Source organism: Tricharina praecox (genome assembly GCF_024521635.1).
Source record: "Tricharina praecox strain CBS 144465 chromosome Unknown BZA05scaffold_80, whole genome shotgun sequence".
Taxonomy (NCBI): Eukaryota; Fungi; Ascomycota; class Pezizomycetes; order Pezizales; family Pyronemataceae; genus Tricharina; species Tricharina praecox.
The window spans coordinates 5,271-17,618 of NW_026250482.1; the positions used below are offsets into that span (position 1 = coordinate 5,271).

The 12,348-nt window shown below is 55.8% G+C and overlaps 4 protein-coding genes across 4 annotated transcripts; 2 read left to right on the forward strand and 2 right to left on the reverse strand.

Moving 5' to 3' along the window:
• Positions 1-3,630: 3,630 nt before the first annotated feature.
• Positions 3,631-4,814, reverse strand: BZA05DRAFT_345333 (kinase-like domain-containing protein; the record flags this gene model as incomplete). The annotated part of the gene is made up of 5 exons (XM_051481168.1): positions 3,631-3,756; positions 3,812-3,953; positions 4,018-4,181; positions 4,242-4,696; positions 4,778-4,814. The coding sequence occupies 5 exons, from the start codon at positions 4,812-4,814 to the stop codon at positions 3,631-3,633; spliced, it is 924 nt and encodes a 307-aa protein (XP_051334449.1).
• Positions 4,815-5,827: 1,013 nt separating this feature from the next.
• BZA05DRAFT_468139 (oxidoreductase) lies at positions 5,828-6,926 on the forward strand (the record flags this gene model as incomplete). The annotated part of the gene is made up of 2 exons (XM_051487838.1): positions 5,828-6,179; positions 6,226-6,926. The coding sequence occupies 2 exons, from the start codon at positions 5,828-5,830 to the stop codon at positions 6,924-6,926; spliced, it is 1,053 nt and encodes a 350-aa protein (XP_051334450.1).
• Positions 6,927-7,670: 744 nt separating this feature from the next.
• BZA05DRAFT_468141 (uncharacterized protein) lies at positions 7,671-9,097 on the forward strand (the record flags this gene model as incomplete). Its single annotated transcript, XM_051487839.1, has 2 exons — positions 7,671-7,695; positions 7,746-9,097. 2 exons carry the CDS (start codon positions 7,671-7,673, stop codon positions 9,095-9,097), a joined length of 1,377 nt encoding a protein of 458 aa, XP_051334451.1.
• Positions 9,098-10,245: 1,148 nt separating this feature from the next.
• BZA05DRAFT_345325 (uncharacterized protein) lies at positions 10,246-12,348 on the reverse strand (the record flags this gene model as incomplete). Its single annotated transcript, XM_051481167.1, has 1 exon — positions 10,246-12,348. A coding segment is annotated over one exon (2,103 nt), but the record flags the coding sequence as incomplete, so codon positions are not given.

The following is a 12,348-nucleotide window of genomic DNA, read 5'->3' on the forward strand; positions in this document are numbered from 1 at the left end:
CCCTAACCAACCCGGCACCGGCCGATACTCACGTAGATATGAGGTATGTACATGCCCCCACTCTCCACGTTGGTCGGCGGCTCCAGTGTTCGACATAGGGACTGCAGTTTGGACTGGACGGACGGTTAAGATCTGGTCCCGTTCGGCCATTTAGACGGACTGCAGAAACGTAGTGCGTCCACTCCATGGATCTCGTGGACTGGGCGCGGACTGCAGTCCGTCTTGCTTTCAAAAAAAATTGGACTAGGTAGTCCGTCCAAATACTGCCCCGGACGGACTACCAAAATACATTCCAGTCCAGTCCGAGGCTCAGGACGGACGGACTGGACGATGTCGAACACCGGGCCGCGGCTCAGAGAATATTGACATGTCGGGGTTGAGAGGGGAGCCGGAGCGGGGTGAATATTTTTTTTGTTTAATCATTGCGAGCGCGGGATGAATAGCAACAATAACGGCTGCAATTGTGGGTGTGTGCGAGTGACAATGCGAGTGACAATGACAGTGGAAGACTGGTGGTAGTGGTGGACTTGCGGGATATCCTCAGACCACGGGGTTAGATAAAACGGGAACGCGAGCGAGTGCGAACGTGTCTGGTGATGGAGGGAGAAGGCCGTCAGACGGGAGGAAAGGACCTTGAAGTGGAAAATTTTGAGTACCGGTTTTCATCTTTCGGATTTCCCCGTTTTTGACGTTCAGTTTTCATCCATCTCCAACATCTCCAGCCCCCAGGTTCAGAACTGTCGGATACCTTGGTTGGTATGGAAGTAGGTACACCATCAAGATCCTCGAGTCCTCGACCCAACCTCAAGGCCACCCCCACCAGTCAATCCCATCCCATCCAATTCTACCCAAGGGCCAATTCCACCCAACCCCATCTAATTCTGCATAATTCTGCATAATTCTGCATAATTCCGCACAATTCCACAAAAAAGATTACCAGTGCTTACGATAGTCCAGTCCAGTCCGTCTTTCCGCAAAAGTCGGACTGGGCTGAAAGGTTCAGTCCGGCAGGAGGCGTGGACTGGACTGGGCAGTCTGCACAACTGGTAGAGCTGGACGGACTGTGGTCGACTGGATGGACTGGTACTTTGAATGGAAAATGTTTGACATACGTAATGACCTTTTTGCACACGTCTATAGTACAGATATTGCAGACCCTCCTCGCACAGTGCATTGAGAATAGTCTCCTTGATATCTCCCTTTGTAGCAGCTAACAAGACCATCTCTTTGCTACCTTTTGAGACATTTTAGGGCCTTCAGTGCGTCGTCACGCATGCTTCAGCGACGATATGAGAGTGATTTTAGCCCCACTAAAAACTCGTTCCGGATCTGCTCTTATGGCGGGAATGCTCAAATATTCGAGGGCCTTTCTGGCGAGATCTGAGCGAATAAATCACATAAAACTCGCTGGAAAGATGCCCGCTGGCCACATAGTTCGTGAACCTCGCTAGAAGTTGAACGAGTGATCACTTTTACCACTGAAATAATCTTGTAGGGGAGAGTATGAGAGAGGAGACGGATTGATATGGGCGGATATGGTATTGGTGGGAGGATATGGGAGGATATGGGCGGATATGGTAATTGTGGGTTGATATGGCAGGATATGGATTGATATGGTATTTGTGGGCGGATATAAGAGAATATGGATTGATATGGTATTCATGGGCGGATTTGGTATTTATGGAGGATATGGGAGGATATGGGCGGATATGGTAATTGTGGGTGGATATGGCAGGATATGGATTGATATGGTATTTGTGGGTGGATATGGTATTTATGGGTGGATATGGTATTTATGGGCGGATATGGTATTCATGGGTGGATATGGGAGGATACGGATTCATATGAGTGGATATGGATTGATATGGGTAGTTCTCTTGTCTTGTCGTGGTTTTACCACAGCTTAGAAAACCTGATTAGGAAGACAACGTTTTCTCTACACCAGGTAATTTGTTGTGCGAATACGGTAATTGTCTGGTAGCCCTCCAGTATTGTAGACAGTGCGTAATATTTTCATTTAGAAGAACTGCAGTAGTTATTCCAGCGGTTTGGTAAGCCTATCTCTACACAACCGCATATAATATCTTTCGTTACTGTAGAATTGAGAATATAGCAAAAAAACAAACAAATACCAGAGCAAACCTGTATTCTCTGAGACTGCTGGATTTATATCCGAGCGGTAGTACTACCTACTGGAGACCTGCGGCATCAATCGCATCCTGCTGTTTGCTACCTACTGTAGGTATCGGTATCGGATTCGTTTTTCGAATCGAGCTGAATTGAACAGGTGTTTCCTACTACCTACCATAGTAGCATCCTGATGCTCGTAGCGTGGATTGACATGATCTGGTGTGGGATGAGGTGGCATCTTGGGTGGCATCTTGTGGGATGGCATCTTGTGGGTTGCGGTGTTGCTAGTGCAGTGTGCAGTAGTGTGGTCCTGCTAGACAGACAGTAGCCGGCTATAGTAGATTCATCACCTATCCCGTGCCTCGTGCGTTCTGCTGAACTGGGTGCTGTATGTAGGCTTCCACGTTCCATTCGCAGCCGACATCCCACCACCTCACCCCACCACCACTGATCACTCGACAACTGAGCAACTCAGCGCGGCGATGTGCGGAATACTGGGTTTCTGGAGCATACTCAATGGGTTTAAGCTTGGCGAATGAGAGTATTCTAATCGATGGCTGCCATAGCCTAAATACATAGCCTACATATATTCTCCTGCAACTTGATGTTGATACGGTTTTTTGGAAGGAGCCCAGAAGAATACCGGTATGTACGAACACGCACACGAACACGAGCACGGACACTAGACACGAACACGACACAGGAACTGGTGCCTTCTTGCGTACCATCACCCCCCACAGTTACAGCCTATGTATGTAGCAGCCACTCGTAAACGGTGGGACAATAGTGATAGTTAGTACCGTATAAGGGCATGCAAACACCTACTAGGCATGGGTTGAGAGAATCAGCCTTACAGAAGTGATACCATGGCCCACCTCCGAGCATGCACGCACGACATACCTACCGTACCTCGCGGCTGCTACAAGACTACAATTACGATAATACGAGTGATCTCTCACAGTGGCAGTGGCTGTGACTGTGGTTCGGACACGTGGTATTACTGCAATGATGCGCTCGACGGGCCGACTACATTTTACTTTGATATCACGTAACCGTCCCGAAGCCTGGCGGTCGCCGGTCGGCGATGTGGGTACTGCAGGGTTGTACGGTCCGTTCAAGGGAAGGAAGGACCTCCTCGGAGTGACTGGGCGGGCCGCGGACGGTCGGCGGTCCCCATAGGTGTTCGAGCATTGGGCTAGAGACCGAAGACAGTCCGGCAGAGAGTCTAGACTAGTACATAGAGGGAGACCGGACAACATCACGATTCACGATTCACGATTCACCAGTAAATCACGTTATACTCAAGGCCCTCACAAGCACTCACGTAGTATCATTATTCCCCGTCATCATTCCCAGCATCGTCGTTTCATGGATTATGTGCAAAGAATAACCCCCAATGTCCCCATCATCTCCGCTAAGCTATGTCTTCTCGGCAGCCGCCAAGTATTAGAGCACGCAACTTTCTTCACATCCCCCACATCATCGTCAAGGTGGGATTTTCTATCGGTGCTTAGTCGATGGCTTGGCCTCGATCGTCATCATCTCGCCTTCGTCGGTCATGAAGTAGTCGTGGAGGAGGGCTTGCTTGGCGGATATGCGGCCGGCAGGGTCGTAGACGAGCATGGCCTGGTTGAAGTTGTTAATGGGTTGTGAGTGCGTACCGGGGGATGGAAGGACAAACGTCGAGAAGGTCAAGACCCGCGGGCTCAAGGTTCGGTACCATCCGCTCGATGTCTACTCGGTCCCACCGTGGAAAGCTGCTCTTGTAGTCGGGGAAGGAGGTCACGCCGGGCCACGTCGTCTCGTCGGGGGTGCCGAGTAGTCTAGTCGTGTCTGTCTGTCAGCTGTCTGCGTTTGCTGCGAGTGAACCAGGACGGTATTGACTACCGGAAGATCTTGAAGATCTCGTCAATCTCCGAGTCGCCGGGGAACAGGGCCTTGCGCGTGCACATCTCGGCAAAGATGCAGCCGACACTCCACATGTCGACACCGGTGCTGTACTGCTTTCCGCCCAGCAGGATCTCGGGGGAACGGTACCACAAGGTCACGACCTATCCATTCCCGCCACGTCAGCACACAAAAACAAACACAGGGCCATTCACACAACTCACCTCGTGAGTGTAGGTCCTCAACGGCACACCAAACGCCCTCGCCAGACCGAAATCCGCCAACTTCAGATTCCCCTCCTTGTCGATGAGCAGATTCTGGGGCTTGAGATCTCTGTGCAGGATGCGATGCGAATGGCAGTACTTGACACCGCTGACCAGCTGGTTCATGAAGCGCTTGACCATGTCCTCGCCGAGTCCCATCCCCGCCGGTATGGCCTCCATGTACTTCTTGAGATCCAGATCCAAGAACTCGAAGACCAGGTAGACCTTGTGGCCCTCGGCGATGATGTTGAGTAGTTTGACGATGTTGGGGTCGTTCATCTCCTTGAGTAGCGAGATCTCGCGGATCGCGGTGGAGGGGACTCCCTCGTCTTCCGCTTCCAGACGGATCTTCTTCATCGCCACTATTCTATTGTGGTTGTTCAGGTCCTTGGCTTTGTACACAACTCCGTACGTGCCTAGGATGGGGATAGGATGGTTAGCTAAGGGGACGTAGCATGATGGGGGGTGGCGATGGGAACGGGGGGAAGGCAACAGACCTTCACCGATCTTCTCAATCCTCTGGTAGCCGTCCATGGTTGAGCTGTGTGTGAGGATGTGTTTGTCGGTTATGGAAGGTTGTAGGGGGAGGGTGTCGTGTAGCTGAGTAGGAGTGGCGATGCGAAGCTTCAGCTAGGGAAGCAAGTTTGTGGCGGGAGCCGTGTCGTGTCGTGTCGTGTTGTGGGGATGGCGAGGAAGACGCGAGTTCTACTCTAATATTGCGTCGGGGGGGTCGGAGGCGGCTCGTTTTGATTTTTGCTTGGTTAGGGTTTCTGGTTCTGGGGTTCTTTTTTTCTGATTCCGATGGACGTGTGATGTTGTAGCAAGCAGGAACGGGAAGGGGTTAAGTCAGCTAGGCCAGCATGAGTTCGTTTCCTTTGTTCCTGTCTGATGCCTGTCCGTCTCCGGTGTCTGTCACTGTGAAGTAAAGCAGTGCGGTGGGCGCGTGTGAGGGAGGACGATTGACTGCGAGGAGTGGGAGACGAGGCGGAGCGGGCGGAGCGGGTATCGACGGCGGGGATTGGCGGGGCGGGCGGGTTGAGTTGAGCTGTGTTGGCCGCCGTAGAGTACGTGCTCGGGAAGAACGACGAGCAGCTTTACATCGAGTTATATGTAGCATGTACTCTACGTTACTTCCATGCCCGCCGAGACCACTGACGCTACGATGTGCATGAGTACGTGATCTCCCCGCGTTTCAGCCGCACAAAGACGTGAGGATCCTCCGCATCGACATCGGGCCATTCTTGGAGCCCACGGCCAAAAGCTTCCTTTGACTCGCGAACCGATAACCGCAGAAGACCGATGCCGAGACATGTAATAACCGTAGTACTATACTCTGGACAGACCGGTATCATACAATCCCATCCTTCGAGACTTCCGAAGACTTGTACCCAAGTACCCAGTGCCCACACAATTTGACGGGCCCGTATGAGTGTAAACCGATGGACTTCACTACTGATTGAGTCGCCATGGAAAGCAATTGATTCCATGTAGCCCGCCAAGCTTTCGCAAACCATCCCTTCCCTCTCTCGACCTCCAATCCACAAACCATGGCCACTGCCGTCCCACCTCCGGCACCGGCACCACCACCGCCGCCAATCGATCATGCCCACCACTCCCCACCGCCGCATATCCGCGTGATCCACAAAACACTCCAGAAGTCACTGAGCAACGATGAAATCCCGATCCTCGATTTTTCCGGTGGCGGGGGGATTCCCGAGTACCACCGGAAGCGGCTGAAGCTACACGGCACGATATCAAGGCAGCAGGTGCGGGAGGCTTTTGCACAGTTTACGCGTGCGGCTGGGGCGGGAGAGGAAGAGGGAGTGCAGGGAGAAGAACAACAGGACGGAATCCAGGAGGAAGGGGATGTCGAGATTTGGGAGCATAGCTCTGTGCCTGGTTCGTTCATTACATCAAAGTATTGGTTTGTTACTGACATCTCCAGGCCTCCAACTAATCCCTTCCCTCCTCCCGCTCTCCATCCAGTCCACCCTCCTGACAGCCCTCCTCACCACCTCCCTCAGCGATACTTCCACGCACAAGACCAACCTCCACGCGCACTACACGCTGCCCACACCGTGCAACTTCTTCACGCTCCCATCCACCACCGTCCTCTCCCCCCTCACCTCCATCCACAAGCCGATAACACTTGCCCAAGCCCTCTCCAAAAAGCTCCGCTGGGTGACCCTTGGCGGGCAATACGACTGGACGCTGAAGCAGTACCCCACCGACACGCCCCCGGAGTTCCCCGCAGACGTGGCCGGGCTGGTATCCGGGTGCTTCCCTGAAATAGTCCCGCAGGCGGCGATAGTAAACCTTTATTCCCCCTCGGACACTTTAGCACCGCACAGGGACATCTCCGAGGCGTCGGGCGCGGGGCTGGTGAGCGTTAGCATCGGGTGCGCGGGGATATTCGTTATCGGCTGCGATGGGGAAGAGGAGGGTGAGGTGTTGGCTGTAAGGCTGAACTCGGGGGATGCGGTGGTGATGGCGGGGAGCAGTCGGTGGGCGTGGCATAGTGTTCCGAAGATTCTGGCGGGGACATGTCCCGTGGGGCTGGAGCAATGGGATGGCGGGAGTGACAGCTGGAAGGGATGGATGAGAGGGAAGAGGGTTAACCTCAATGTCAGGCAGATGTGGGGTTAACTAGCACTGAGCAGGGGGAATAACCTGTTTACTTGCTATGCACCAAGTTTCGAGGGAAGGCCGTGTACCGAGACGTATTACGGTATCTACTGCCCGTTTGCGTGTTGGCCGGCCTGCGATACTCCTCCGTATCCCGATGTGCTGGAGTGAGAAGCTAAGTGTGCGCGGCAAACACGCGTTCGCTGGCGAGTGGGGGTGGCTGCGGGGCGGCGATACAAAATTCTAGGAGTGTGCCTTAGATGCTGGAGGAGGAGGAGGAGCAGCCCTGCACAGCCTCATGGCGGATGCAACATCAAATACATATAATATCTTGGACGTGTACCCTCTCTTTCTCCACTCTATTTGTACCTTCACGCCCTCCATTCTGTCTTACCCTCCCCTCTCCCCTAGCGAGTCTTTTCAGCTTTCTGGAGATGCGACAACTTGAACTTGAACTTCTGACTTCCAAGACTCCAAGTTCCCACGCAACCGGACTCTGAACGATCGCCATCCCCAGAAATAGAAGCGCACTATCATCCCTGCCTTAACTAGCCTCTGGCGCATGGTGGAGGCGGACCAGGAACTGAGCCACTACTCTACATAACTAATCATCGGAGGTCGATACCGCCGACACCTGCCTGGACAACCGCTTAAGACGCCTGAATCCAACGTACCGGTGGAAAGTGCACCGAGTGCCCCAGAGATACAACGACCGACGGCGATACTCCAAACGCACGACGAGAATTTGCAGAACGAATAGCAGCCATGCCGCTCGACGAGAACTTCCCGAGTGAGTGCGCTCCCGCTTCTCATAGTGTGCTCTGGCTAACGATCTCCAAGCCTACCAGTTCGCCATCCCTGACGCGACGAACCAGCCCACAATTACCACCGTCCACTTCACCATCTCTGGCGCCGTCCCGCAGCACCTCTACACCCTGACCCGCTTCCTGCAACCAGCGAATTCCTACAGCATCTCGCTGACCGACGCCCCGTTCCCGGACATAACCTACGGCTCGCTGTCTCTCCCGCTTCTCCCGAGCACCGTCAACCCCAATGAACTCCAGCGCCCCTCCTCGTTCACTCTCCAGCTCTACTCCCCGGACTCCACCGTGACGATCACCCAGAAACACACCGCCCTGACGCGCAACAACTTCTGGGAATTCACACTGCCCAAGTCCTCGTTCCTGCCACCGACGCAGTCGGCGCTGGACGCCTCGTACCGCCCGCCGGTGTCGGAGACACTCACGTTCCGGTGGCGCAAGGAGGGGATCAACATGCTTACGCGCAGCCAGCTGAAGTGCTCTCTGGTCTCCGGCGGGGACGAGCCGGACACGGTGCTAGCGATGTACAGCGGTGTCGGCGACAAGAACGGCAAGGGCGGCGAGCTGGTGGTGTACGAGAGCAATTTCCGGCGCGTGGAGATGCAGGATCTCAAGGGGCTGGAGATGGTCCTGCTGCTGAGCTCCCGCGTCGTGGCCGACGTGTGGTTCAGCGGCTCGAGCGCTATATTCAACACTACACAACGCGTAGGCACGGGAATGGGCGGACCCGCCCCGCCCCCGCCAGCGTACGAACCCCCGGCCGCCTCCTCCGCTGGCACGTTCGCCGAACGCTTCAACAGCCAGGTATACCCGCCCGACAAACCCAAGGCCGCTCCCGTTTCACCCACCACCAGCCCAACACAACAGTCGGCGCCCATGCAGCAGCCCGCTCCCAAGCCCCAGCCCGCCGAGATGCCCACGCCCGCCCCAAGGCAACGACCCGCTGCACGGCAACCCCCCACCTCACCGGCACTAACCCAACGGCCCGCCGCGCGGCACCACCCAACAGCAAGACCACACACGACCGCGCGGCCCTTGCGGGCGCAACCCGCCTCGTCACAAGCGCCCGTGGAAGAAAAGATCGTGCCAACGCTCGAGGACCTCACAGCGCGACAGCGGATCGCCGACGAGCAAGCCGAGATCCGGCGGATGCTTGCGGACGAGGAGCGCGCGGCTGCGCACCGCCAGGCCGCTATCGACGCCGAGACCGAGCGCCTCAAGCGGCTGTATGAGCAGGAGGCGTTGGCGGAGGCGAGGGCGCGGCAGCAGCAGGGGCAGCAGCAACAGCAGGTGCAAAGACCGCATACCCAGCCGGGGCAGGCGCCGATGAGTCCGAAGGCCGCTGCAGCAGCAGAATCTACAGCAGCATAATCTGCAGCAGCACCACAAACAGCAGTATATTCCCCCTCCACTTCCAATTCCAAATCCGAACCGTGTTCCGAACCCGAAACCGCAGGCGCTAAAGTATTATCCGTCGCATAGAAACAGCAGTGGCAACATCAACAACAGCAGGCCGCCGATTGTCGGCGGCGCGGGCGGCTGGCATTCCGCCCCGCCGCAGTCACAGCCGGGACTCATCAATGCCGGAGTCGTCCCCAGTAGTGGGAAGCGGCTCGATGATAAGAGCCGAAGGAAAAGTTTCTTTGGGTTGAATTTTGGGGGTGGGGAGGCGGCGAGGGAGAAGGAGCGGGAGAAGGGAGGGAGAAGGAGAGGGAAAGGGAGAAGGAGCGGGAGAAGGATCGGGAAAAGGAAAGAGAAAGGAGAGAGTGAAGGAGCGGGAACGGGAGAAGGAACGGGAGAAGGAGAGGGTGAAGAGAGGGAGCGGGAAAAGGAGCGGGAAAAGGAAAGGCTGAAGGAGCTGGAGAAGGAGAAACAGAAGAATAAGGGCAAGGGAAAACTTTCAAAGAAGGGGAGTCGGATGTGGTAAAGACCTACTTGGAATGGGTCGGGAGGAATGGGAATGGCGTTTTGGGGAGTTTGCGTTGCTTTTATACCTGGGTGCGTACGTTTTGGAGGGAGATAACTAAGATTGAAATAGTTTGATGATGTGATGATGTGATGATCATGGGGAATAGGTACATACACTTTGGACGGCGGGAATGAAAGAGTACTTAGCGATAGTATCTACATGTTTGCCGGGTGATATTCGCAACAATAGAGGAGTGTTCTTGCAGTTTGCTTGCTCCACCGACTGGCGTTTTGTATTCCAAACAAGTGTGGCGTTAGTGGCAGAGGAGGTGAAGGACAACGCCGCACGACTGAGATATCGTGTCAAGTGGTCACCGTTCCGTTCAGTTCGGAGTACGCCGTGTATTCATGCTCTCTATTAGGAAAAGGAGATCTAGATTCTAGCCGATATATCACCATTTCCATCGCCACATATACGTAAAAGAAACTACATACATATTCAAAGCCAGCAAAATCAAAACAGTTCCCAACTCCCGACTCCCAAATCCCTCATACCCATACATTAGTCCCATTGATCATGCAAAACCCATCACCTACAGTCTCCATCACTATCACTCATCTGCTCCATTCACATCCACCCCATTCACCGTCATCTCATCCCCCTTCTCCGCCACCGTCCCAGCCGTCAACTCCTCAAAAACCCTGCCCAGCACTTCCCTAGCACCAAACAAATTCCTAACCCTAAGCCTCTCATTATCCAGATGCGCCATATCGGACGCCTGACCACACGGCAGATGCGCAGCCGGCGCTCCAAACTCCTCTTCGAGGAATCTCGCGGCGGGGATCGATCCACCCTCGCGGATAAACAGTGGCTGTGCGCCCCACACGTGCGTTATTGCGCGCTGCAGTGAGCAGAACGCCGAGTTGGTGAAGTCGCCCAGCCACGCTTCGGCGCTGTGCGATATGTCGATTGAGAGGTTGTTGCTGCCTGGGTAGGAGGACGTGAGGTATGAGCGGAGAGAGGAGGTCACGCCCGAGACGGATTGATCCGGGACGATGCGCAGGGAGATAGTCGCGGACGCGGACCGTGGGATCAGCGTGCTGTTGTTGCTGGGGCCGGACACGTCGACACGGTGGATGGTCAGCGAGGGGTACCGCCATTTCGACATCAGGTGGTCGGTGATTTCTTGGTGGGGCAGGCCGTGGAAGGGCGATGTCGGGTTGGCGTGGAGCGAGGCCGAGATGGGCAGGTACATTCGCTCCTCGGCGGGGGATAGAGGCCGGATGGGGGCGTTGAAGTCGGGGAGGAGGATCTCGCCAGTGGGGGAGGTGAGGTGGCTGAGGAGGGTGATCAGCTCGATGGTTGGCTCGCGGTTGAGCGAGCTGCCGTCGACGCCGGAGTGCAGGTCCGGCTTTTCGGACTGGATGGTAATCGTGGCGTGAATGACTCCTCTAAGGCCATAGGTGAGGCAGGGTGTATCATCGTCGAGCCAGTACGAGTTGGCGAACACGATCCAGTCGACATTGCCGATCAGGTCTTTGTGTTTCCTGACAGTATCTTTGAATCCTCTCGATCCCGACTCCTCCTCGCCCTCGATCAGGAAGACGATGTCACTCTCCAATTTCCCCGACTGCAGCAGTTCCCCGGCGGCAAACAGCGCAGCCAGACACGGTCCCTTGTTGTCGCTCACTCCACGGCCGTAGAGGTAGCCATCGACGCCTGTGAGCGTGAAGGGATCCGTTTTCCAACCCGAGCCCTCGGCGCTGGCCGGAATAACATCGTAATGTCCGTAGAACAGCAGGGTCTTCCCCTTCTCCGCCTTCCTGTTCGCACCCTCAAACCTTGCAAACACCACCGGATTGCGACCGTCCTCCGTCGGCAGCAGCGACGCGGCAGCTCCAAGTCGTTTACACAGACTCTTCAGAAACGTCGCACCCCTCCGACACTCCTCAGCGCAGCTAGGATCCGAGCTCACCGTCCGGAGCGCCACCAGCTTCGCCAGCGAACTGAGCAACTCGCCCTCACCCTCGCCGCGCTCCTCCTTGCCCCCCTCCTTCGCCGGAAACGGCTCGACGTCCCACACGCCGACACAATCGTCATTTCCACCGGTGATGTACAGCAGCCTCCCGTTCTTCTCGGTCACCGCACTGGCCAGCACCAGCCCCTCGTGCGCCCGCCACCTACTCACACACTCAAATCTCATATTCCACTTCCGCGTGAACCCGCTCGCGCTGCCGGAGAAGATACACTCCCCCTTCACCGCCAGCGTAAGCACGTCGTCGCAGTGCGCCTGCACACTCCTGACCTTCTGGCAGGTGTCCAGATCCCAAATATGTATTTCGCCGTCCGTAAGACCCGTGTAGAGCAGCGTATCCTTCACAACCATACTCAGCACGCCCGAGTCGCCACCAGCGAGCGTGCGCAGCTCCGAGATCCCACCAGTGATCGGATCAATCGCCCACAACTTAACATCCCCGTCGCCACCGCCCGTGAGCAGGAGCGACCCGGCGCCCAGCCCGATCTGCGCGGCAGGGAGGACCTGCATGCAGTAGACGTACCCAAAATGCGCGTACTGGACGATATTCGCGGGCTCGATCTCGAGCAGGGTCTTTCCGCGGGCACCCTCCTCTGCCGCTGGATCCTCGGCCTCATCCTCCTCCTCGTCGGGCCGGGGCGTGCACCTCCCGCCGGGCCCCTTCGAGTCGAAGAAGCG